Source organism: Macaca thibetana, chromosome 2 (genome assembly GCF_024542745.1).
Source record: "Macaca thibetana thibetana isolate TM-01 chromosome 2, ASM2454274v1, whole genome shotgun sequence".
In the NCBI taxonomy this organism is placed as follows: Eukaryota; Metazoa; Chordata; class Mammalia; order Primates; family Cercopithecidae; genus Macaca; species Macaca thibetana.
The window spans coordinates 148,785,850-148,809,630 of NC_065579.1; the positions used below are offsets into that span (position 1 = coordinate 148,785,850).

General features: G+C 46.0%; 1 protein-coding gene across 9 annotated transcripts in view; it reads left to right on the top strand.

The window, feature by feature from the left end:
* Positions 1-11,024, top strand: part of SLC41A3 (solute carrier family 41 member 3) — a 78,635-nt gene extending 67,611 nt beyond the window's left edge. For all 9 annotated transcript variants that reach the window (XM_050781705.1, XM_050781707.1, XM_050781710.1 and 6 more), the window contains 4 exons: positions 743-822; positions 3,582-3,716; positions 7,727-7,875; positions 10,176-11,024. In XM_050781705.1, coding sequence (XP_050637662.1) covers positions 743-822; positions 3,582-3,716; positions 7,727-7,875; positions 10,176-10,385 — 574 coding nt within the window. In that variant the 3' untranslated portion in view covers positions 10,386-11,024. The remainder of the gene's footprint in view (positions 1-742; positions 823-3,581; positions 3,717-7,726; positions 7,876-10,175) is intronic.
* The last annotated feature ends 12,757 nt before the right edge of the window (positions 11,025-23,781 follow it).

Below are 23,781 nucleotides of genomic sequence, written 5' to 3' on the forward strand. Positions count from 1 at the left end.
TGGTCACTGGCCACGCGTGGCTACTGGTGGGAGCTAGACAGCTGTGGGGTTAGCTCCCCTCCAGAGCCTTAGAACCTTCAGCTGAGCCCAGGTCCACCACCCTCCAGCTCCCTCTCAAGGCGCATTTCCTGGGAGTCGACCTTGATGGGGGCCACCCCAGTCCATTCTGATGGGTTTTTCCAACTTTGTGTCTTGGGGAGAAGAGGTGATGGAGTAGGTATCCTGGCTTCCAGGAAGCTCCTGGGCTCCTTTTACAGATTGACCTAGCTTCTCCAGGGGTCTAAGAAGTTCCAAGGGGTGGGAAAGCTTTTGCTAAATTACAGTGGCCAGTGGGAGCAATTTCTGGCTGCAACATTTTCTGAGAACATGGGGCGGGCGTGAGGTGATCCTCCTGCAGTTTCTGTTTTCTGCTAAAGAGTATCTCAGCCGTGGTTCCAGAGTCTTGGGACAGCCCAGCCAGCTGTGTGCCCTTGAAAAGGCATTTGTTTGTTTTGCAATAAGTGGGTGTTCTTGGATGGCTTTCTGCAATGGTTGAGATTCAAAGTGGAGATGGAAAAGCATGAGCAGGGTGCAGAGGATGCTGGGGAGACCAGCTTGGCTGCAGCAGATATTTTGTGTAGGGGAGAGGAGAGTGTCCACCAAGGGTGGGAAGCCAGGCTGAGAGGGTGATTTGTGTGGAGGGTTGCAGGGCCATTGTAAGTGTAAACTCTGATAACTTGACTGCTGTCTGCTATTTCCCCAGTTTTGGAGGACTCATCCTGAGCAAAACCGTTTCTAAACAGCAGTACAAAGGCATGGCGGTATTTACCCCCGTCATATGTGGTAGGTATTTGAGGGATTCCCGTGTGGTCCCTGAGCTGGGTTGGCCCCCAGGATTGGTTTGGACCTGAACAGCAGACCTCAGAGGGGCAGCACCAGCCCCGCACAGGCAGTTGGGCAGCTGAGCCGTGGACAGACTGCTGCCTTACAGGGATGCCGGAGCAGGTCTTCTCAGATGGAAGAAGCCTGGGAAGGAAGCCCCACATACTGCTCGCAGCAGCTCAGACCCAGCTCCTCATAGGCAGCCCCCAAACATGAGCTCTTCTGACAGAACCAAATTCCAGGCTTTGCCGGCACTGAGTCAAACTCCGGCCTCGATGGCACCTGCTGATTGAGCATGGCTTTCAGAACCAGGGCGCTGGCTCTTGTGACTTTTCTTTTCTTTTTCTTTGGATTCATTGCTGACATCAGAACTCAGATATTTACACTTAAAAATCTGGATTTCTTCTTAAAAGTTAAGACTGTAACCAATGTCAGGCCTACACTGTGGGCACTGCAGCAGTCCCTGAGACAGATCCAGGACTGTGCTTCCCAGCTGCCTTGATCCCCCCCCCCTTCCCTGTTGTCTGACACCTGGCTCTCTGCATATACTCACCTCCTAGGCCTACATCCTGTGGGGTTTGTGTGGATGATGCCTCTTTTAACCAAAGCTTAGTTTGGTGTCTGGTGTCTGATAAGTTTCTGTAAATGGAAGTGATCAGTTAGGAGAAGAACAAAACATAATTTGTCCAGTTTAGCCCCCAGGCCCTGGCCTGCGGGGACTGAAGAAACAGCCTTCAGAGGCTCTTAGGCAGCCCCTGCGTGTCCAGTGTCCCTCCTCCCTTGCTCCCTTAGGGGACCATGTCTTTGTTCCTTGCATGTCAGTGGGCCACTCAGCATGTCCTCACCCCAACAGTGCCAAAGTGCCTTCACATTGTGAGTAAGGACAGCAACAGAAGGCTTATTACGTTGGAGTGATTTTTTGGGATGAGTCACCAACTGGGATGCCTTCAGTGGCCACTCAAACAATCTGCATGAATTATGCAGGCCCGGCAGCTAGACAGTGAGGAATAGCGGGGGCAAGCTGCAGAATGCATTTCTCATATGAACAGCATGGTGCCTGTCCAGCTCCAGCCAGTAGTTGCCTTGGGAGAGTATAGATCCAGACTTGCCAGAGTTGACCTGGGAAGAGAAGCTGGGAATCTGTATTAAGGGCCAAGTAAATAGTACCAATTAATTTGAGATTTTTTTTCTTTTTAAAATTATGTATGGGCCAAGCAGAATAGATCGCAGCAGTCCTGTACCTGAAGACAATTGTTTGCATCCTTTAGAGCAGCCTACATGGTTGGCCTCTGCCCCAGAGGTCACCCACTGGTGCACACCTGGCCCAGCTAGGGAGAGTGCTCCATGGCACTGAGGAAGTAGGATGGGGGAATCCCCACCTTCCATCAGCCCATCCCCGCATCTGCCCCCACATAAGGAGTGCTCAGCGTGGCCTTTGTCAGCTGGGCCATCTGGCCCTGGCTGAGCCTGAAACCTTTTTCATACCCCGTGGGATCCCGGAGCCTCAGCAGGAAGCCCTGGTGTTCCCAGAGACCGCATGTGCTCATGGTTTTCTGGGCATCATGACTCTGCCTCTAGGGTTATGTGTTCTATGCCCTGTCAATCTACACATGACCTCGCTCATCCTGTTTCCCCTAAAGCCACTTGCTCTGGGCATACACCCAAAGCATCTGTGAATGTGGGAGTCTGCACTAACAACTGAACTCCCACAGAGGGGCTCACGTAGCACCACAAATTGAAATCATGCAACAGACGTCTTTTCTTCAAAGCTGTCAGGCCACACAGCCATGAGAGGTGTCCCAGGCACGTCTCCTGCTGCACGCTTGCTTTGCCACCTGTGATCCTCTCTCTCCTCCCCTCACCTTCCCTCTCATTTTTTTTTTTTTTTTTTTTTTTTTTTTTGAGACGGAGTCTCGTTCTGTCACCCAGGCTGGAGTGCAGTGGGGCGATCTTGGTTCAGTGCAACCTCTGACTCCCAGGTTCAAGCGATTCTCCTGCCTCAGCCTCCTGAGTAGCTAGGATTACAGGTGTGCACCACCACACCCAGCTAATTTTTTTTTGTATTTTTTAGTAGAGACAGAGTTTCACCATGTTGGTCAGGCTGTTCTCGAACTCCAGACCTCAAATGATATGCCTGCCTCAGCCTCCAAAGGGCTAGGATTATAGGCGTGAGCCACCGCGCCTGGCCCTCTCTCATTCTTATCCACTGTTTTCATTCCTCTCCTCTCCTCTCTTTCCCACCTTAAGTGGGAAAAAAAAAAAATCACTTTCATTTTCTCAGATATTCCAGCCTATAGTCTGGTTCCTGTCAATGCCTGTGGTCTTGAAGTCTGACTTACCCAGACTGCCTTATCATGCTGTGCTCAGACCTTTCTGTCCACTCTCCCTTCATCCTCACTTTGTCCCTAGATCCCCTCCCCATCCTCACTCCAGCCAACAAATATTTATTGAGAACCTGCTTTACAGCCACATTCCCTTCACCTTAAGAGATGCCAGCAGTCAAGATGACACAGTTACTCCCTGGATACCTCGCTCATAAGCTCTAGGCCACCCTGATGTGCTACCAAACAAGATCTGTGGTCAAGTGGGAGGAAATGAAAAGATAATGAAATACTGAATTAACCAAAGAAGGCTTCCTGGAGGGAGGGAACTTAAAATAAGGGATACAACTTAGAGACTGGTGTAAAGAAAGGGAAAACAGATTCCTTTTCTCCTCGTAGGTGTTGGTGGCAATCTGGTGGCCATTCAGACCAGCCGAATCTCAACCTACTTGCACATGTGGAGCGCACCTGGCGTCCTGCCTCTCCAGATGAAGAAATTTTGGCCCAACCCATGTTCTACTTTCTGCACATCAGGTGGGTGTCATGTCTTTCAGAGGCCATCATAGCCATTTCTTTAAACAAGAAAACATCTGTGTCATTGGAATCTGGTGTTTGTAGCGATGGATGCCTGAAGCCAGGGCTGATCTCGGCACACATCACCTTCAGGACCCCAGAAATGAGACTCCCTGGCCCTGCCTTTCCTTCATTCAATTATTTATTGAATGTCTACTGGGCACTAGGTGTCGGGTTAGTGGTGAAACAGGGAGAGCTGATTTCTTGCCCTTGGAGTACACAGTATAGAAGGGCAGATAAACACAAGTGAGCTCGTAATTACAAACTATGGTGGGTACTGAGCAGCAAAAGTGCAGACTGCAGTGAAAAAGAATTAGAAGAGATACACTTGGGATAGGGAAGCTCCTCCCTGAGGACAAGTGGGTGTTGTTGGGAGGAGGAGGGCCAGAGAAGAAGGGGCTTTCAGGGCAGTGGGTGCAGTCTAGCAAAGGCCCAAAGGCAGGGAAGAATATGGCAAGTCTGAAGAACTGAAAGGCCAATGTGGCCTGAGCTGAATGGACAGGAGGGGATGAAGGATGCTGAGGCCAGAGAGGCCAGAAGGTGGTGATCAGACAGGGCCTTGAGGACGGAGCCTGGATTCTACTCAGAACCACTGGAAGCTTTTGGAGATGTTGTATCTTTTTGTTGGCTTTGAAAAACTAGATCTGTTTTCCTGTTACATTGTTTTGGATTTCTTTTCTGTTTTAAGAACTATCTTTAGCTGTCTTTTGGGTTGGCTGCTGGCACGTTTCTGAAGGATATTTTCACTGGTTATAAAATTTGGTGTTGATAGTTGTTTTCAAACACTTGAAAAATGTGTCACTTCCTTCTGATTCCATGACTTATGATGAGAAATCTGCCATTTCAGTGTGTTTTGCTGTATAGGTATGGTGCCATTTCTCTCTTGCATATTTCAAGACCTTGTCCTTAGTTTCTAGGAGTTGGATTATGATATGTATTGGTATGGACTTCTTGGGGTTTATCCTATTTGGGGTTTGCTAGGCTCCTTGAACACATGGATTTATATCGTTTGTCAAATCGGAAAATTTAAGCCATCACTTTTCAGCTGCACTCTCCTTCTTTTTGATATTCTGGTGACATGAATGTTAGATCCTCTGTTACAGCCCCACAAATCCCTGAGACTCTGTTTGGTTTTTGCAAAGTCTATTACTCTCCTCGTTTAGATTGGCTCATTTCTATCACTTTTTTCTCCAAGTTGACTGATCTTTTTTCTCCTGCCCTCTCCATTCTGCTATTGAGCCTATTCACTGAGTTGTTTGGGACTTTTGGGGGTATTGTATGTTTGTTTTTTTTTTTTTTTTTTTGAGACGGAGTCTCGCTCTGTTACCCAGGCTGGAGTGTGGTGGCGAGATACCGGCTCACTGCAAGCTCCGCCTCCTGGGTTCACGCCATTCTCCTGCCTCAGCCTCCCGAGCAGCTGGGACTACAGGCGCCCACCACCACGCCCAGCTAATTTTTTGTATTTTTAGTAGAGACGGGGTTTCACTGTGTTAGCCAGGATAGTCTTGATCTCCTGAGCTCGTGATCCACCCGTCTCGGCCTCCCAAAGTGCTGGGATTACAGGCGTGAGCCACCGCGCCCAGCCATGTTTAGTTTTAACATTTCTATTTGGTTCTTCTTTCTATCTTCTTTTTCTTTTCTGAGACTTTCTATTTCTTTGCTTATACTTGCTATTTTTTTTATTGTTTCAGGTGTGTTTGTGATTGCATGATGAAGCATTGTTGTAGTGGCTTCATTAGAACGGCTTTCATGTGATGCTGACATCTGTGTCATCTCAGTCTGCTGTCTGTTGGTTGTCTTTTCTCATCCAGGTTGAGATTTTTCTGGCTCTTGGCAAGATGAGTGATTTTCACTTGAATCCACACATTTTGGGTATTATGTGACAAGACTGGATCATATTTGAATCTGTACTTAGCTGGCCTCCTTTGACACTGCACCACTGGGGAGAAGGGATGGACTGCTGCCCAGGTGGGGCTGGAAGGCTGGGTTCCCCACTCAGCCTCTATTGCTATCCTGGGAGAAGAGGAGCACCTTGTTATTGCTGGGCACAGTGCAATCTAGGTTCCTCACTAGGCCTCCTCTGAGATCGCCCTGGCTGGGGCAGGGAGAGATGCCTTGTTGTTGCTCCCCACATGGCTTCACTGACAAGGTGGGGGCCCCATTAGCACTGGGTAGAGATGAAAGTTCTGAATATCACCCTGCCAGCCACAGGAGATGATGGTGGTCCCACCAGGCCTTTCCTGATGAGGTGGGGGCTGCAGTTTTTCCCGTGGTGTCCGTTGGAGTAGAGTAATTACTATCTGAAAGTTGTTTTGCTGGGCTTTCCCTTTCCTGGCCTTTGGCAAAAAAGATCAGACTTCTATGGAGTCTGTTTTTTTGAGACAGGGTCTCACTCTGTCGCCCAGGCTGGAGTGCAGTGGTGCAATCTTGGCTCACTGCATCCTCCACCTCCCTGGTTCAAGTGATTCTCCTGCCTCAGCCTCCCGAGTAGCTGAGATTATAGGCGTGCACCACCATACCCAACTAATTTTGTGTTTTTAGTAGAGAGAATGTTTCACCATGTTGGCCAGGCTGGTCTTGAACTCCTGACCTCAAGTGATTGCCTGCCTTGACCTCCCAAAGTGTTGGGATTACCGGTGTGAGCCACCGCACCCAGCCTATGGAGTTTTTTTTTTTTTTGTCTATTTGTATCTGCATTTCTTGATGGCTGAGGCCAGGACTCAGTCTTGGATATGTGAGACAAATAAAGAGAAAAAGGACAATTTAGGGGACTCATGACCATGTTGTTCATTGCAGCCCAAGGTCCCCAGCCAGCCTTTCAGAATCTGCTTATGTTTGTTTTATATACAGTGTCCAGGGCTTTCAGTTGTACTTAATGGGAGAAACAGGATGAAGTATGTCTTCCCTATTTGTTCAGAAGTCAAACTCCCTGTTACATTTTCTAACTTGTCATTTGAATATAGAAAAGCTGTTATTTTCTGTGTTAGTGCACCTCAACATTTTATTGAATTCTTATTGTTTACATGGTTTTCCTTTAGATTTTCTTGAGTTCTCATACCAACTTCCAGTAGTAGCTTCTTCCAATCCTTTTGCTGCTTCTTTTTGACATTTTTTAAAATAATACTTTTATTCCTTGTCTGATTTCTTATCATGAATAGATGTTGTTGCTCCTCTGCATTAGCTTTGAGCTACATGTGACCTTTTTTCTCCTTTTCTTTATTATTTTGGTGAAATACATATATTAACTCAGAGGCAAATGGAGACCTACTTTTCATTAGAACTCTATTTCCATTTGAGAAATCAATCATATTCATGTTAGAATTTCTGAAAGTGTTTGTGGTAGGGCCAGGGTCAATCACACTTACTGTAAAGTCTCACACTCAGAGCATGGGAATCTAAAGGAAACCCGGGGCTCACTGGCACATTGCAGGTGTGCTGACAGGCCACAGAGGCTGCTGTGAAGAAGGGGCTGCCCGAGGTCCCCGTTTGAGCCGACTGCCCTCCCCAGATCACCAGCACTGCATTGAGTGGAGCACCGCACCCAAAGCTCTTTTCCTCCTTAAGCCCCTTGCATGTTCGCTCTTGTCTGCTCAAACTCCTCCCCGCCAAATTCAAATCCCAGCTGAAATATCTGCAGGAGCTCATCCCCACTGATACACACTTCCTGCTTTTTGCCCTTCTTTTTACCCTTACTTTCTTCAAAGTACTTGTCAGAATTTGAAGTAGCCTTTCTTGCTGCTTTTTATTTCTGCTTACTTGATTCTTGTTTCTCTTCTCTAAAATATCAGCTCCACGAGGGAAGGGGACAGACTGTATCCCCATCTGCCAGAACATGCTTGCCACAGAGTAGGTGTCCACTGAACACTTGGGAATAAATGGATGAGTGAGTGTGGATGCCTCACTGAGGACTGTCACATGCCAAAGTGGCCTCGCTTCAGGTCACATGACCTTCTTGGTTCTGTTTCTTTCAGAAATCAATTCCATGTCAGCTCGAGTCCTGCTCATGCTGGTGGTCCCAGGCCATCTGATTTTCTTCTACATCATCTACCTGGTGCAGGGTCAGTCAGTCATAAACAGCCAGACCTTTGTGGTGCTCTACCTGCTGGCAGGCCTGATCCAGGTAAGCCTGACTGCAGCAGCAGAGGTGCACAGCTGGGTAGTCAGCCAGCAGCCTTGATCTCCTGTCTGAGTGAGAGGCTGAAGGAGGCGGGTGGGGGTGGCTGGACATGTGGGGCACAGTCCCTATCTTCCAGGAGTTGAGTCAACTTGTCAGATACAGAGGCCACTCCACACGGCACACCACATGCTGCGTGCCACACACTCCACACCACACAGCGCATCGCGCACATTCCACACCACACCACAAACTCACCACACACTCCATACCACACAGCACATCCCATACACTCCACACCACACACTGTACCCCACACGCTCCACACCACACATTCCACACCACACACTCCACACCACACACTCCACACCACACAGCGCATCCCACACATTCCACACCACACCACAAACTCACCACACACACTCCATACCACACAGCACATCCCATACACTCCACACCACACACTGTACCCCACACGATCCACACCACACATTCCACACCACACACTCCACACCACACATTCCACACCACACACTCCACACCACACATTCCACACCACACACTCCACACCACACACTTCATACCACACACTCCACACCACACACTCCACACCACTCTACACCACACACTCCACACCACACAGCGCATCCCACACATTCCACACCACACCACAAACTCCATACCACACAGCACATCCCATACACTCCATACCACACACTGTACCCCACACACTCCACACCGCACACTCCACACCACACACTCCACACCACACACTTCACACCACACACTTCACACCACACACTCCACACCACACACACTCCACACCACACACTTTACACCACACACTCCACACCACACACTCCACACCACACACACTCCACACCACACACTCCACACCACACACACTCCACACCACACACCCCACACCACATACTCCACACCACACACTCCACACCACATAGTGCATCCCACACACTCCACACCACACACTTGATATCACACACTCCACACCACACACTCCACACCACATAGTGCATCCCACATACTCCACACCACACACCCCACACCCCACACCCACACCACACACCCCACACCACACACTCCACACCACATACTCCACACTACACACCTTACACCACCCAGCACATCCCACACACTCCACACCACACACTCCACACAGTGCACGCCACACACACTACATGCTGCATGTCACAGTGCATGCCACAGAGTGCATGCTACACGCTACACGCTATACAGCTTACGCTACGTACTGCACTGCACAATACACATTTCATCCTGCACATCACCCCTCACATTATATACTGCATGCTAGACATGGCACACCACATGCCACACACTGCACGCAGCACATTCATCATCACAGGATAAGAGGAGCAGCCCTGAGGATGAAGCATGTTCCCATGGAACAGGCTGATGAGTGGTCCAGCCATCCACTGCCTCCCCAATGGTGGGTGGGCACCACGCCCCTGCAGGGGGTGCTGCTGCAAGGCATGCGTAGACATTGATCAGGCCTGGACAGCAGTGAGCATGGTGGTGAAGATTAAGCTGGTGCCTGTGTTGGGCAGGTATTCAGCACACTGTCTGCGTACACTGCAGCGAGCTGATGGTCCCCAGTGGGCCTGGGGCCTTTGCAGGGAGCACTGTGGGCACTGGAGGGCAATTCTGTGGGTGTGGTGCTGGTACTGGCACTTTCTCATCTCCCCGAGTTTATGGCATTTGTAACTGTGGTATGTTCCTCACCCTAAAGAGTAGGATTAGGGAAATCCAAGAAGTTGTCCTGAGCAGCAGCAGCAGCTTATGACTCCAGTTGGGGAGAAGGAAGGAGCTGGGGTCAGCCTGGACAAGGGACTAAGGAGCCATGAGACCTGAGCAGGCTTGTGTGGACTACCCCATGGCACCTTCAGGAAGAGCTGACTGTCCTAACCTCCAGGGGAGAAGGGCTCAGGCAAACCCAAATGGACATCTCAGCAAAGTCCCATGAGTGGAGCCTATCGCAGCAGAAAGAGCCCCAGCTGGTGAGTGGCAGTGGGTCTGACTGGCCCTTCAGGGTGCCAGAAGCAGGGCCCACCAGAGGGCGTCTAGGAATGTGCAGACGAGGATCACCTCTCTAGCCACTGCTTGAGCTCAGAGCTGGGCTTCAGAACCCAAGAGAAGCTGGAGGTAGGAGGCTGGCTGGGGTTGACATGTCCACCTTGGTGTCTCTCCTTGAGTCTCAGCTAGTACTTTCTGCCTCTACTTGGCTTTCTGACTTGGTCTTCTTTTGTGTCTCTTCGCCCTTCTGACAGGTGACAATCCTGCTGTACCTGGCAGAAGTGATGGTTCGGCTGACTTGGCACCAGGCCATGGATCCTGACAACCACTGCATCCCCTACCTTACAGGGCTGGGGGACCTGCTCGGTACTAGCCTCCTGGCACTCTGCTTTTTCACTGACTGGCTACTGAAGAGCAAAGCAGAGCTGGGTGACATCTCAGAACTGGCATCTGGACCTCCCTAACTGGGCCCTGCTGGTCCCATTTGCTCATTAGAATTTCCTCTCACATCAGTGAGGTACAGAATTCAGTTTCTCCCTTCCCAGGTCCTTGGGATGGTTGACCCCTGCCTCTGCAGTAGCCTTTTGTGAGTCTGCTAAGGTAGCTCTCACACACTTGGCTCTGGGGTTGATACCTGAGCCCGCAATAGAGCCCTGAAATCGAGAGCACAGCTTGAGTGTGTGAATATGATGTGTGCACATGCTTAATGAACGTGTTTGAGTGTGCACGCATTTGTGGAAAGGAGGATAGTCTGGCCTGAGAAGCTAAAGAAGAGGCATGTCCAGTATGCTTTGCAGGATGTGTTTGCTCCTTTCCATTCCCATGCAACCCAGATTGGGGTGGAGCAGGAAGGAGCTCCTTTCTGTTCCCAAGCCTCAGGACTCTTGAGCTGTGGCTTACTTGCTGGTTCAAGCTCCGTGGGCCACGCTGCTGCTGTGCCAAGAAGGTGTACAGCCTCCTCAGGATGGGGCCTTGTACAACCCTTCATCTGTGCTAAACATTTGTGTCCTAGCTGTTTTTTTATTTTCCTTTTTGTTTGTTAGCAAAAACCTCTATTTAGATTTCAGTAATCAGAGAAGTGTAAAATAAAACATTATATTGTACTTGACTTTTTATGTCTTTAAAGATAGTTAATGCAACCCTGAGGCTTGGGGTCTATAAATAACAAAAGCATCTGGCACTTCTCTAGTTCAGTTTTTCTCAAAGTGGTCTTCAGCCTAGAAACATCATTGTCACCGCAAAACTTGTTAGAAGTGCAAATTATTATCCCTCAGCCCCAGGCCTGACCAGCCAAATCAGCATCTCTTGGGGGTAGAGCCAGCTATATGGGTTCCACAAGCCCTCCAGGTTTCTCATGCACACCCATGTTTGAGAACTACTACTCGAGAACATCATCTTTAAAAAATGTATGATCGTTTCCTGTCTCTTACTCGCTCATCAGGACAATTGTAGCCGTGCTTGGGCCTGAGGATTATTATCTTCATGTGGTAAAACAGACATCTCTTCATTTATTCAACAAATGTTGACTTGTTATCAATGTTCTAGAAGGAAAGACATGGTGTATTAACTGGAATAATTGAGGAGAGTTTAAGGAAGGCACAGTTTATAGGTGCATGGGGACTAGAAGAAGGGGTGAAGCATCCTGGGGCCAAGCACTACCAGATATTCACCTGTCCTGGAGAATAGTTGGGATTGTGGTTGCCTGAGATGCATGGGGATCTGTAATAAAGAGACACAGCTACATCAGCTTGTGGCCTGGCAGAGAAAGCCAGGGAAATAAATATCCCAATCTCATTCTCTGTCCACCCTTTTATCTCCTGCCAGTGTCTCCCATTGGCCATACCCAACCAGAAGTTCAGTGACTGGGGAGCCATCTGACAATCCACAGAGGTTTCAACCTCCTGGGGCACAGAGCCAGGGAGGCTGGGGATAGATCTGGAGAGGCAGCTGGAGAATATTCAGCACAACTATGTGCCAAGCTCCAGGCTAGATACTGGGGACACACTTGTGGGCAAAGAACTCATCATCCCTGGTTCAAGTCCCTACTGGGAGAGACAGTCATCAACATCACACAAGTATTGAAAGTCCAGCTCTGATAAGTCCTACAAAAGACAAGCATGTGATGCTATTGAAGCATATAATGACAGCTAAGATCTATCAAGCACCTTCTGTGTGTCTGGTTGTGTGTTCTAAGCATTTGACGTGTAAACTGTGATAACCTCACAATAACTGATGCAGTACATACCACTCCCATTTGTAGATGACTGCAGCATTGTAAGGCTTCTTAACATTACCAAGGCCCTATGGCTAGTGAGTAGTGGACTGAGGATTTAAACAGACATTTGGGCTCAGACCCAAGCGATGTGTGTGCTAAAGACGTTTGACCAACACAGTGTTACAAGATACTTGAGGTGTTGCTTTTCCAGCCAGAAACCTCTGTGGCCAGTGGTGCCTTTGCCTGAGTTTTGCTCAAGCCCGCTGGGCTTGTTCTATCCACTCAGACTGGCAGGCTGCACTCAGCTCACACTACCAGCCTGGGATCCCACACCTGCCAGGGGTGAGCCAGGCATGGAGTAATGAGGGGTATGTGAGTGAGTGAGCATGAGGTCCAACCACTGCACACAGCCAGGCATTCCAGCTGCTGTGGTGGGGCAGGCAGCTCCAGGCACTGGCACAGGCGCTGGCTCCATGCAAGGCTGCAACTGGATCAGATGTACCACAAGCAGCTTCCACTGCGGTCACCCACATCTGGACAAGGGGAACATGGTGGCGCCCAGAAGCTTGGAGACACCAGGAACCGCAGAGCCCCAAAGATGGTGTCACAGCTCTGGCTTGGGGAGCTCCAAGGTCTGGGCTCCCAGAAGGGCTGCAGCTCTTCTCTCCTCATCACCTGCAACATGGCAAGCAGGGGACATGTTTCAGCCCTGTTGTTATAGCTCTTTCAGTCTCGCCATTCAGCGTGTCCTGAGTTCTTGTCCTGCCTTCAGGAGGAATGAGGTATGCAGACAACTGAAGGGTGAGCAAGACAGAGGGGAGCTTCACCAAGTGACAGTACAGCTCTCAGGAGACCCAGAGTGGGTAGCTGTTTTCCACAGGCAGGTCGTACCAACACGTGTGAGTCTGGCTGAGTCCAGGGTTTTTAATGGGCACAGAAGGGAGGAAGTGCATGCTGATTGGTCCATGAGTGGCCACAGGTGGGGCTGGAAAAAGCACCATAAGTTTTCACTCCAGGCTGCGAACTCCACCATGAACTGGCACCTGGCCCCCAGGCTTCAGGCCATTCCTGGATCGAAGTGGGGGTTTCAACAGGGCACCGCCCCTTTCTGCCCAGGAACCTGTCTGCCTCCTGCTACCGACATGCTGTCCATGGTGCCCAGGCTGTTTGTGTCAAAGGGCACCCGCAGGCCTGTGCCAAGCTGCCCCTAACCACCTCCCAGCCTCCCTCCCAAAGGAGGGGACCCAAAGTCGGCACCCAAAGTCCAGAAAGGGCTGAGGCAGTGGTGGGGCGAGCATGTCAGCGCCTCCGAGTGCACACAAATTCAGCTGGGTCCCGACAGCATCTAGGCTTGGCTTCCATTTTATTCTGAAATTATAGTAGGTGCCAGGAGCAGTGAGAGGCCATGGAGTGGGAGCAGGCAATTCTGAGCCTAAAGGGGCAGGGGGGCTTCTGGGGCCCTGAGAGCACAGGGATGCCTGGGTCCGCAGCCACGGCTGGGTGGCTGCAGCGGTGCCCAGGAGCGCAGGGCTCCTGCCCCACCAATTCAGTAGGGTATGGGGCCCTCGCCTGTTCCTGGCTCCTGCCAGCCCCATGGAGTGTGCAAACCCAGCCATGTCTCCCCCACTGCAGCTGGCATATTCACATCCACTGTTCCAGATGGGCCGCCTCTGCCATCAGTCCCCCTCTGAAGAGGTACATCTGCCATTAGGATAGGGACGATGACTGTTAACTGCTTCATGCTGACAAAGGGCACTGTTTTGGGAAAAGTCGTAGTCAGAGATTCTCTCAGAGGCCTATCTAGGGTCCCAGTTAAATAGAGCCATTGTCCCAGGCTCCCTTTGAATGACCATTTGGACTTTGATGGCCTGAAAGTGAGAAGAGACAAACCAGGTTATTAGAAGACATGGATCCAAATGAAACGAGGGACATTTCAAAGGTAGGGACAGCTCAGAAATCCTGAGGCTGCCAACATGCCCAGATAACTGGTGGCTATAATTGTGCCTGCTAAGATTTGGGTGCGTGGGGTATGACTCCAGTTAGCTCCTTTTGTCTTACTTTCCCCAAAAAGGAAACCTCTGGGTTATGGGCATCCCATTCACCCAGATGATGATCTGGCATGATTTGCAGGATAATTGCCCAGAATTAGAATATTGATCCAGATTTTTACATTACTCATCCCTTTTGTAGCTTCTGTGCTGCAGCCAGAGTTCAAGTTCAAAGTCATAAGAATGTGGGCCTTACATGAGAGGGATGTTAATTAGAAATGAGAAGTAGATCTGTATTATTAGTGTCAAGGTGAAAACGAAAGTAAAATTCAAGCTCAGTTTCAAGGTCTAGGTCAAGTTAAAGGTTAAGATAAGTTCTAGGAAATTTCAAGCTTGAATTTCAGCCAGGAGCAATATGAGGGTTAAGGTAAAATTAAAGGCCAAGGTCTAAATCAAGTTCAAGTTCAAAATCAGAGCTACACTTGCTCTGCATGTGAAGTGGTCTAAGGGTTTACATCAAAATCAAGGAGAAATTTAAGGTACCAGTCAACTTCAAGTTTGTACATAAGGCTACATCTGGTAGATGATAGTAACAAAAGGATAGGAAGAAAGTCTTAACAGGTCAATAAAAGATCAAAATCAGTGCCAAAGTCAAAGTCAAGCTTATTTTCAACTTCGCAATTTGTGCTATATATGATCTGTTTATTGTCCAAAAACAGGATGTTAGAACCACAGCAAAGCTCAAGGTCAAGATTAGTGTCAAAGATCAAGTTCAAAATTTGTGCTAGACATGGCCTAGACATAAGATGGGAAACAGGATTTTGTTTGAGTTGAGATCAAGTCAAGGTCAACGTAAAATTTAAAGTCAGCATCAAAGGGAAGATCAACACCAATGTCATACAAAAATCAAAATTGAAATAAAAATCAAGGCCAAGTTCAAGTAAATGTGAAAGGAATGTCATCTAGATGGTGGAGAATGAATGAGCAAAGAGTGTCAAGTACACAAAATTTGGTGTCACAGAAGTTAAAGGTAGATGAGAGAACAAATAAGCAAAAAGTGATTGCTGGATTACACAGTAAGTGTACGTGAGTGGAGGTTCGATAGCACATAGTAAGTTTGACAGGATTTGTTGAATGACACAGTGAGTGTGCAAAGAGTAGAAGTTGTAAGGTGCCGAATGAGTTTATTATTATTATTATTATTATTATTATTATACTTTAAGTTCTAGGGTACATGTGCATAATGTGCAGGTTTGTTACATATGTATACATGTGCCATGTTGGTGTGCTGCACCCATTAACTCATCATTTACATTAGGTATTTCTCCTAATGCTATACCTCCTACTGTTCCCCACCCCATGACAGGCCCCCATGTGTGATGTTCCCCACCCTGTGTTCAAGTGTTCTCATTGTTCAATTCCCACCTATGAGTGAGAACATGCGGTGTTTGGTTTTCTGTCCTTGTGATAGTTGGCTGAGAATGATGGTTTCCAGCTTCATCCATGTCCCTGAAAAGGGGTGGTGGTGCATGCCTGTAGTTGCAGCTACTAGGGAGGCTAAGGTGGGAGAATCACTTGAGCCCAGGAGGTAGAGGCTGCAGTGAGCCATGAGTGTGCCATGCACTCCAGCCTGGGTGACAGAGCAAGATCCTGTCTTAAAAATATATATAGCCATTGTGACTAGTGGGAGATAGTATCTCACAGTGGTTTTGATATGTATTTCTCTAATGATTAGTAATGTTAGGCATTTTTTCATATGCTTGTTGACCACGTGTGTGTCTTCTGAAAAGTATCTGTTCATGTCATTTGCCAATTTGCTTATTTAAATTCCTCATGGATTCCAGATATTAGACTTGTGGAATGTATACTTTGCAAATATTTTCTTCCATTCTGAAGGTTCTGTTTACTCTGTTGATAGTTTGTTTTGCTGTGCAGAAACTCTTTAGTTTAATTAGGTCCCATTTGTCAATTGCTGTTTTTGTTGCAGTTGCTTTTGGCATCTTTGTCATAAAATTTTTGCCAGGTCATATGCCCAGAATGGTATATCCTAGGTTATCTTCTAGTGTTTTATCGTTTTAGCTTCTAGAGTTAAGTCTTCAACCCCCATCTCAAATTGATTTTTGTATATGGTGTAAGAAAAGGGTCCAGTTTCAGTCTTCTGCATATGGCTAGCCAGTTGTACCAGCACCATTTATTAAATAGAGAGTCCTTTTCTTATTGTTTGTTCTTGTCAACATTGTCAAAGATCAGTTGGCAGATCCTGTCATTGTGATGTTAGCTGCTTATTTTGCAGACTTGTTTATGTGGTTGTTCTGTAGTGTCATTGGTCTATATACTTCACTGTGGTTTTGTAGTGGCTGATAATGGTCATTCCTTTCCATATTTAGTGCTTCCCTCAGGAGCTCTTCTACAGTAGGTCTGGTGGTAACAAATTCAGGATTTGCTTGTCTGAAAAGGATCTTATTTCTCATTTGCTTATGAAGCTTAGTTTGGCTGAATATGAAATTCTGGGTTGAAATTTCTTTTCTATTATTATACTTTAAGTTCTGGGATACATGTGCAGAACTTGCAGGTTACATTGGTATACATGTGCGATGGCGGTTTGCTGCACCCATCAACCCATCATCTCCATTAGGTACTTCTCCTCATGCTATCCCTCCCCTAGCTCCCCACCCCTGACAGGCACCAGTGTGTGATATTCCCCTCCCTGTGTCCATGTGTTCTCATTGTTCAACTCTCACTTATGAGTGAGAACATGTGGTGTTTGGTTTTCTGTTCTTGTGTTAGTTTGCTGAGAATGATGGTTTCCAGCTTCATCCATATCCCTGCAAAGGACATGAACTCATCCCTTTTTATGGCTGCACAGTATTCCATGATGTACATGTGCCACATTTTCTTTATCCAGTCTATCACTGATAGGCATTTGGCTTGGTTCCAAGTCTTTGCTACTGTGAACAGTGCTGCAATAAACATATGTGTGCATGTGTCTTTATAGTAAAATGATTTATAATACTTTGAGTATATACCCAGTAATGATATTGCTGGGTCAAATGGTATTTCTGGTTCTAGATCCTTGAGGAATCACCACACTGTCTTCCACAATGGTTGAACTAATTTACACTCCCACCAACAGTGTAAAAGTGTTCCTATTTCTCCACATCCTCTCCAGCATCTGTTGTTTCCTGACTTTTTAATGATTGCTATTCTAACTGGCGTGAGATGGTATCTCACTATGGTTTTGGTTTGCATTACTCTAATGACCAATGATGATGAGCTTTTTTTCATATGTTTGTTGGCCACATAAATGTCTTCTTTTGAGAAATATCTGTTGATATCCTTTGCCCACTTTTTCATGGGGTTGTTTTTTTTTTTTTTTTTTTTTTGTAAATTTGTTTACATTCTTTGTAGATTCTGGATATTAGCCCTTTGTCAGATGGACAGATTGCAAAAATATTCTTCCATTCTGTAGGCTGCCTGTTGACTCTGATGATAGTTCCTTTTGCTGTGTGGAAGCTCTTTAGTTTAATTAGATCCCATTTGTCTATTTTGGCTTTTGTTGCCATTGCTTTTGGTGTTTTAGACATGAAGTCCTTGCCCATGCATATGTCCTGAATGGTATTGCCTAGGTTTTCTTCTAGGGTTTTTATGGTTTTAGGTCTTAGGTTTAAGTCTTTAATCCATCTTGAGTTAATTTTTGTTTAAGGTGTAAGGAAAGGGTCTAGTTTCAGTTTTCTGCATATGGCTAGCCAGTTTTCCCAACACCATTTATTAAATAGGGTATCCTTTCCCCATTGCTTTTGTCAGGGTTGTCAAAGATCAGATGGTTGTAGATGCGTGGCATTATTTCTGAGGCTTCTGTTCTGTTCCATTGGTCTATATACCTGTTTTAGTACCAGTACCATGCTGTTTTGGTTATTGTGGCCTTGTAGTATAGTTTGTAGTCAGGTAGCATGATGCCTCCAGATTTGTTCTTTTTGCTTAGGATTGTCTTGGCTATACGGGCCGGTTTTTGGTTCCATATGAATTTAAAGAAGTTTTTTCTAATTCTGTGAAAAAAGTCAATGGTTGCTTGATGAGGACAGCATTAAATTTATAAATTACTTTGGGCAGTGTGGCCATTTGCACAATATTGATTCTTCCTACCCATGAGCATGGGATGTTCTTCCATTTGTGTCCTCTCTTATTTCCTTGAGCAGTGGTCTGTAGTTCTCCTTGAAAAAGTCCTTCACAGCCCTTGTATGTTGTATTCCTAGGTATTTTATTCCCTTTGTAGCAGTTGTGAATGGGAGTTCATTCATGATTTGGCCCTCTGTCTGTTTTTGGTGTATAGGAATGCTTGTGGTTTTTGCACATTGACTTTGTACCCTGAGACTTTGCTGAAGTTGCTTATCAGCTTAAGGAGATTTTGGGCTGAGACGATGGGGTTTTCTAAATATACAATCATGTCATCTGCAAACTTCCTCTCTTTCTGTTTGAATACACTTCATTTCTTTCTCTTCCCTGATTGCCCTGGCCAGAACTTCCAATACTATGTTGAAAAGGAGTGGTGAGAGAGGGCATCCTCGTCTTGTGCCAGTTTTCAAAGGGAATGCTTCCAGCTTTTGCCTATTCAGTATGATATTGGCTGTGGGTTTGTCATAAATAGGTCTTATTATTTTGAGATATGTTCCCCATCAATACCTAGTTTATTGAGAGTTTTTAGCATGAAGTGGTGTTGAATTTTATCAAAAGACTTTTCTGCATCTATTGAGATAATCATGTGGTTTTTGTCATTGGTTCTTTTATGTGATGGATTACATTTATTGATTTGCATATGTTGAACCATCCTTGCATCCCAAGGATGAAGCCAACTTGATAGTAGTGTATACATTTTTTGATGTGCTGCTGGATTCAGTTTGCCAGTATTTTACTGAGGATTTTCGCAGTGATATTCATCAGGGATATTGGCGTGAAATTTTCTTTTTTGGTTGTGTCTCTGCCAGATTTTGGTGTCAGGATGATGCTGGCCTTATAAAATGAGTTAGGGAGGAGTCCCTCTTTTTCTATTATTTGGAATAGTTTCAGAAGAAATGATGCCAGCTCCTCTTTGTGCCTCTGGTAGAATTCAGCTGTGAATCTGTCTGATCCTGGGCCTTTTTTTTTTTTTTTTTTTTTTTTTTTGGTACGCTATTAATTACTGCCTCAATTTTAAAACTTGTTATTGGTCTATTCAGGAATTCAACTTCTTCCTGGTTTAGTCTTGGGAGGGTGTATGTGTCCAGGAATTTATCCATTTCCTCTAGACTTTCTAGTTTATTTGCATAGAGGTGTTTATAATATTCTCTGATGGTAGTTTGTATTTCTGTGGGATCAGTGGTGATATCCCCTTTATCATTTTTTATTGTGTCTACTTGATTCTTCCCTCTTTTCTTCCTTATTGGTTGGCTAGCGGTCTATCTATTTTGTTGATCTTTTCAAAAAAAAAAACAGCTCCTGGATTCATTTTTTAAAGGGTTTTTTGTCTATCTCCTTCAATTCTGCTCTGATCTTAGTTATTTCTTATCTTCTGCTAGCTTCTGAATTTGTTTGCTCTTGTTCCTCTAGTTCTTTTAATTGTGATGTTAGGGTGTCGATTTTAGATCTTTCCTGCTTTCTCCTGTGGGCATTTAGTGCTACAAATTTCTCTCTAAACACTGCTTTAGCTGTGTCCCAGAGATTCTGGTATGTTGTGACTTTGTTCTCAGTGGTTTCAAAGAACTTCTTTATTTCTGCCTTAATTTCATTATTTCCTAGTAGTCATTCAGGAGCAGGTTGTTCAGTTTCCATGTAGTTGTGTCATTTTGAGTGAGTTTCTTAATCCTGAGTTCTAATTTGATTGCACTGTGGTCTGAGAGACTGTTTGTTATGATTTCCATTCCTTTGCATTTGCTGAGGAGTGTTTTACTTCCAATTATGTGGTCAATTTTAGAATTAGTGTGATGAGGTGCTGAGAAGAATGTATATTCTGTTGACTTGGGATGGAGAGTTCTGTATATGTCTATTAGGTCTGCTTGGTCCAGCACTGAGTTCAAGTCCTGAATATCCTCGTTAATTTTCTGTCTCATTGATCTGTCTAATATTGACAGTGGGGTGTTAAAGTCTCCCACTATTATTGTGTGGGAGTCTAAGTCCCTTTGTAGGTCTCTAAGAACTTGCTTTATGAATCTGGGTGCTCCTGTATTGGGTGCATATATATTTAGGATAGTTAGCTCTTCTTGTTGCATTGATTCCTTTACCATTATGTAATGCCCTTCTTTGTCTTTTTTGATTTTTGTTGGTTTAAAGTCTGTTTTATCAGAAACTATGATTGCAACCCCTGCTTTTTTTTTTTTCTTTCCATTTGCTTGGTAAATATTCCTCTATCCCTTTATTTTGAGCCTATGTGTGTCTTTGCACGTGAGATGGGTCTCCCGAATACAACATACCAATAGGTCTTGACTGTTTTTCCAATTTGCCAGTTTGTGTCTTTTAACTGGGGCATTTAGCCCATTTACATTTAAAGTTAATATTGTTATGTGTGAATTTGATCCTGTCATTATGATGCTAGCTGGTTATTTTGGTCATTAGTTGATGCAGTTTCTTCATAGTGTTGACAGTCTTTACAATTTGGTATGTTTTTGCAGTGGCTGGTACCTGTTGTTCCTTACCATGTTTAGTGCTTCCTTCAGGAGCTCTTGTAGGGCAGGCCTGGTGGTGACAAAAACTCTCAGCATTTGCTTGTCTGTAAAGGATTTTATTTCTCCTTCATTTATGAAGCTTAGTTTGGCTGAATATGAAATTCTGGGTTGAAAATTCTTTAAGAATGTTGAATATTGGCCCCCACTCTCTTCTGGCTTATAGGGTTCCCACAGAGAGATCTGCTGTTAGTCCGATAGGCTTCCCATTGTGGGTAACCTGACCTTTCTCTCTGGCTGCCCTTAACATTTTTTTCCTTCATTTCAACCTTGGTGAATCTGACAATTATGTGTCTTGGGGTTGCTCTTCTCAAGGGGTATCTTTGTGGTATTCTCTGTATTTCCTGAAATTGAATGTTGGCCTGTCTTGCTAGGTGGGGAAGTTCTTCTGGATAATATACTGAAGAGTGTTTTCCAGCTTGGTTCCATTCTCCCCATCACTTTCAGGTACATCAATCAAATGTAGATTTGGTATTTTCACATAGTCCCATATTTCTTGGAGGCTTTGTTTGTTCCTTTTTATTCTTTTTTCTCTATTCTTGTCTTCTTGCTTTATTTCATTAAGTTGATCTTCAATCTCTGATATCCTTTCTTCTGCTTGATCGATTCGGCTACTGATACTTGTGTATGCTTCAAGAAGTTCTCGTGCTGTTTTTCAGCTCCATCAGGTCACTTATGTTCTTCTCTAAACTGGTTATTCTAGTTAGCAATTTGTCTAACCCTTTTTCAAGGTTCTTAGCTTCCTTGCACTGGGTTAGAACATGGTCCTTTAGCTTGGAGAGTTTGTTATTACCCATCTTCTGAAGCCTATTTCTGTCAGTTCATCAAACTCATTCTCCATCCAGTTTTGTTCCCTTGCTGGTGAGGAGTTGTGATCCTTTGGAGGAGAAGAGGCGTTCTGGTTTTTGGTATTTTCAGCCTTTTTGCACTGGTTTCTCCCCATCTTTGTGGATTTATCTACCTTTGGTCTTTGATGTTGGTGACCTTTGGATGGGGTCTCTGAGTGGATGTGCTCTTCCTTTTTATTAGTTTTCCTTCTAACAGGCCTCTCTGCTGCAGGTCTGCCGGAGATTGCTGGAGGTCCACTCCAGACCCTGTTTGCCTGGGTATCAGCAGAGGCTGCAGAACAGCAAATATTGCTGCCTGTTCTTTCCTCTGGAAGCTTCGTCCCAGAGAGGCACCTGCCAGATGCCAGCCAGAGCTTTCCTGTATGAGGTGTCTGTCAGCCCCTACTGGGAGGTATCTCCCAGTCAGGATACATGGGGGTCAGGGACCCACTTGAGGAGGCAGTATGACCCTTAGCAGAACTCAAACGTTGTGCTGGGAGATCCACTGCTCTCTTCAGAGCCATCAGGCAGAAATATTTAAGTCGGCTGAAGCTGTGCCCATAGCCGCGCCTTTCCCCAGGTGCTCTGGCTCAGAGAGATGGGAGTTTTATCTAAAAGTCCCTGACTGGGGCTGCTGTCTTTTTTCAGAGATGCCCTGCCCAGAGAGGACAAATCTGGCAGTCTGGCCACAGCAACCTTGCTCAGCTGCAGTGGGCTCTGCCCAGTTCAAACTTCCCAGTGGCTTTGTTTACACTGTGAGGATAAAACCACCTACTCAAGCCTCAGCAATGGCAGATGCCCCTTCCCCCACCAAGTTCGAGTGTCCCAGGTTGATCTCTGACTGCTGCTGGGCTGGCAGCGAGAATTTCAAGCCAGTGGATCTTAGTTTGCTGGGCTCCGTGGGGATGGGACTGCTGAGCCAGACCACTTGGCTCCCTGGCTTCAGCCGCCTTTCCAGGGGAGTGAATGGTTGTCTCACTGGCATTCCAGGCACCACTGGGGTATGGGAAAAAAAAAAAAAAAACAAAACAAAAAAACCTCAAGCAGCTATTTTGGTGTCTGCCCAAACGGCCACCCAGTTTTGTGCTTGAAACCCAGGGCCCTGGTGGAGTAGGCACTGGAGGGAATCTCTGGTCTGCAGGTCGCAAAGACTGTTAGGGAAAGTGCAGTATCTGGGCCAGAGTGCACGGTTCCTCAGGTTCAGTCCCTCACGGCTTCCCTTGGGTAAGGGAGAAAATTCCCCGACCCCTGGCACTTCCAGGGTGAGGCAACACCCCACCCTGCTTTGGCTTACCCTCCACGGGTAAGGGACATGGGCAAGGGACATGGGCTGCACCCACTGTCCAACCAGTCCCAGTGAGATGAACCGGGTACCTCAGTTGGAAATGCAGACATCACCTACCTTCTGCATCGATCTCGCTGGGAGCTGCAGACTCGAGCAGTTCCTGTTCAGCCATCTTGCCAGCAATCTGATATCATTTTTTTCTTTTATTCATCTTCTCAAACTGAAACTCTGTACCCATCAAACAATACCTTTCCATCCCCTCTTCCCCCCGACCCTAGCAACTACCATCCTAGCTTCTATGAATTTGACTACTCTAGAAACTTTATGTAACTGGAATCATACAATATTCGTCCTTTTGTAACTGGCTTATTTCCCTTAGCATAATGTCTTCAAGCTTCATCTATATTGTAGCATGTGTCGAAATGTTTCTTCCTCTTTGAAGCCAAATAACATTCCATTGTATGTATGTACCATATTTTTCACTGTTTTAATTAATGTGATATATCCTAAAAATCCACAATTATAATTTAATTCATATATTAAGTTTATTTTATGCACAATGTCAAGCAAACAACAAATATATTTGTTCCTTAAGGGGAACAATTTAAGGTGAAAAGGAAATTGAGATACTATTTTATACCAGAAGTAACTGCTATACTAAGTTCAGACTATATTAATCCCCTAAACATGTTCTGTAGTCCCAAATTCTTTGAAACATACAAATTAATTCAAGATACAGAACAGAGTTCTTAACTCTGGTTCCTTTTGTGTACATTATTTAGAATGCCTGATTAGACCAGCAAATGAAAACTCTACCCTTTCTCTTTATCTACATCTCATTGTCTTAATCTTT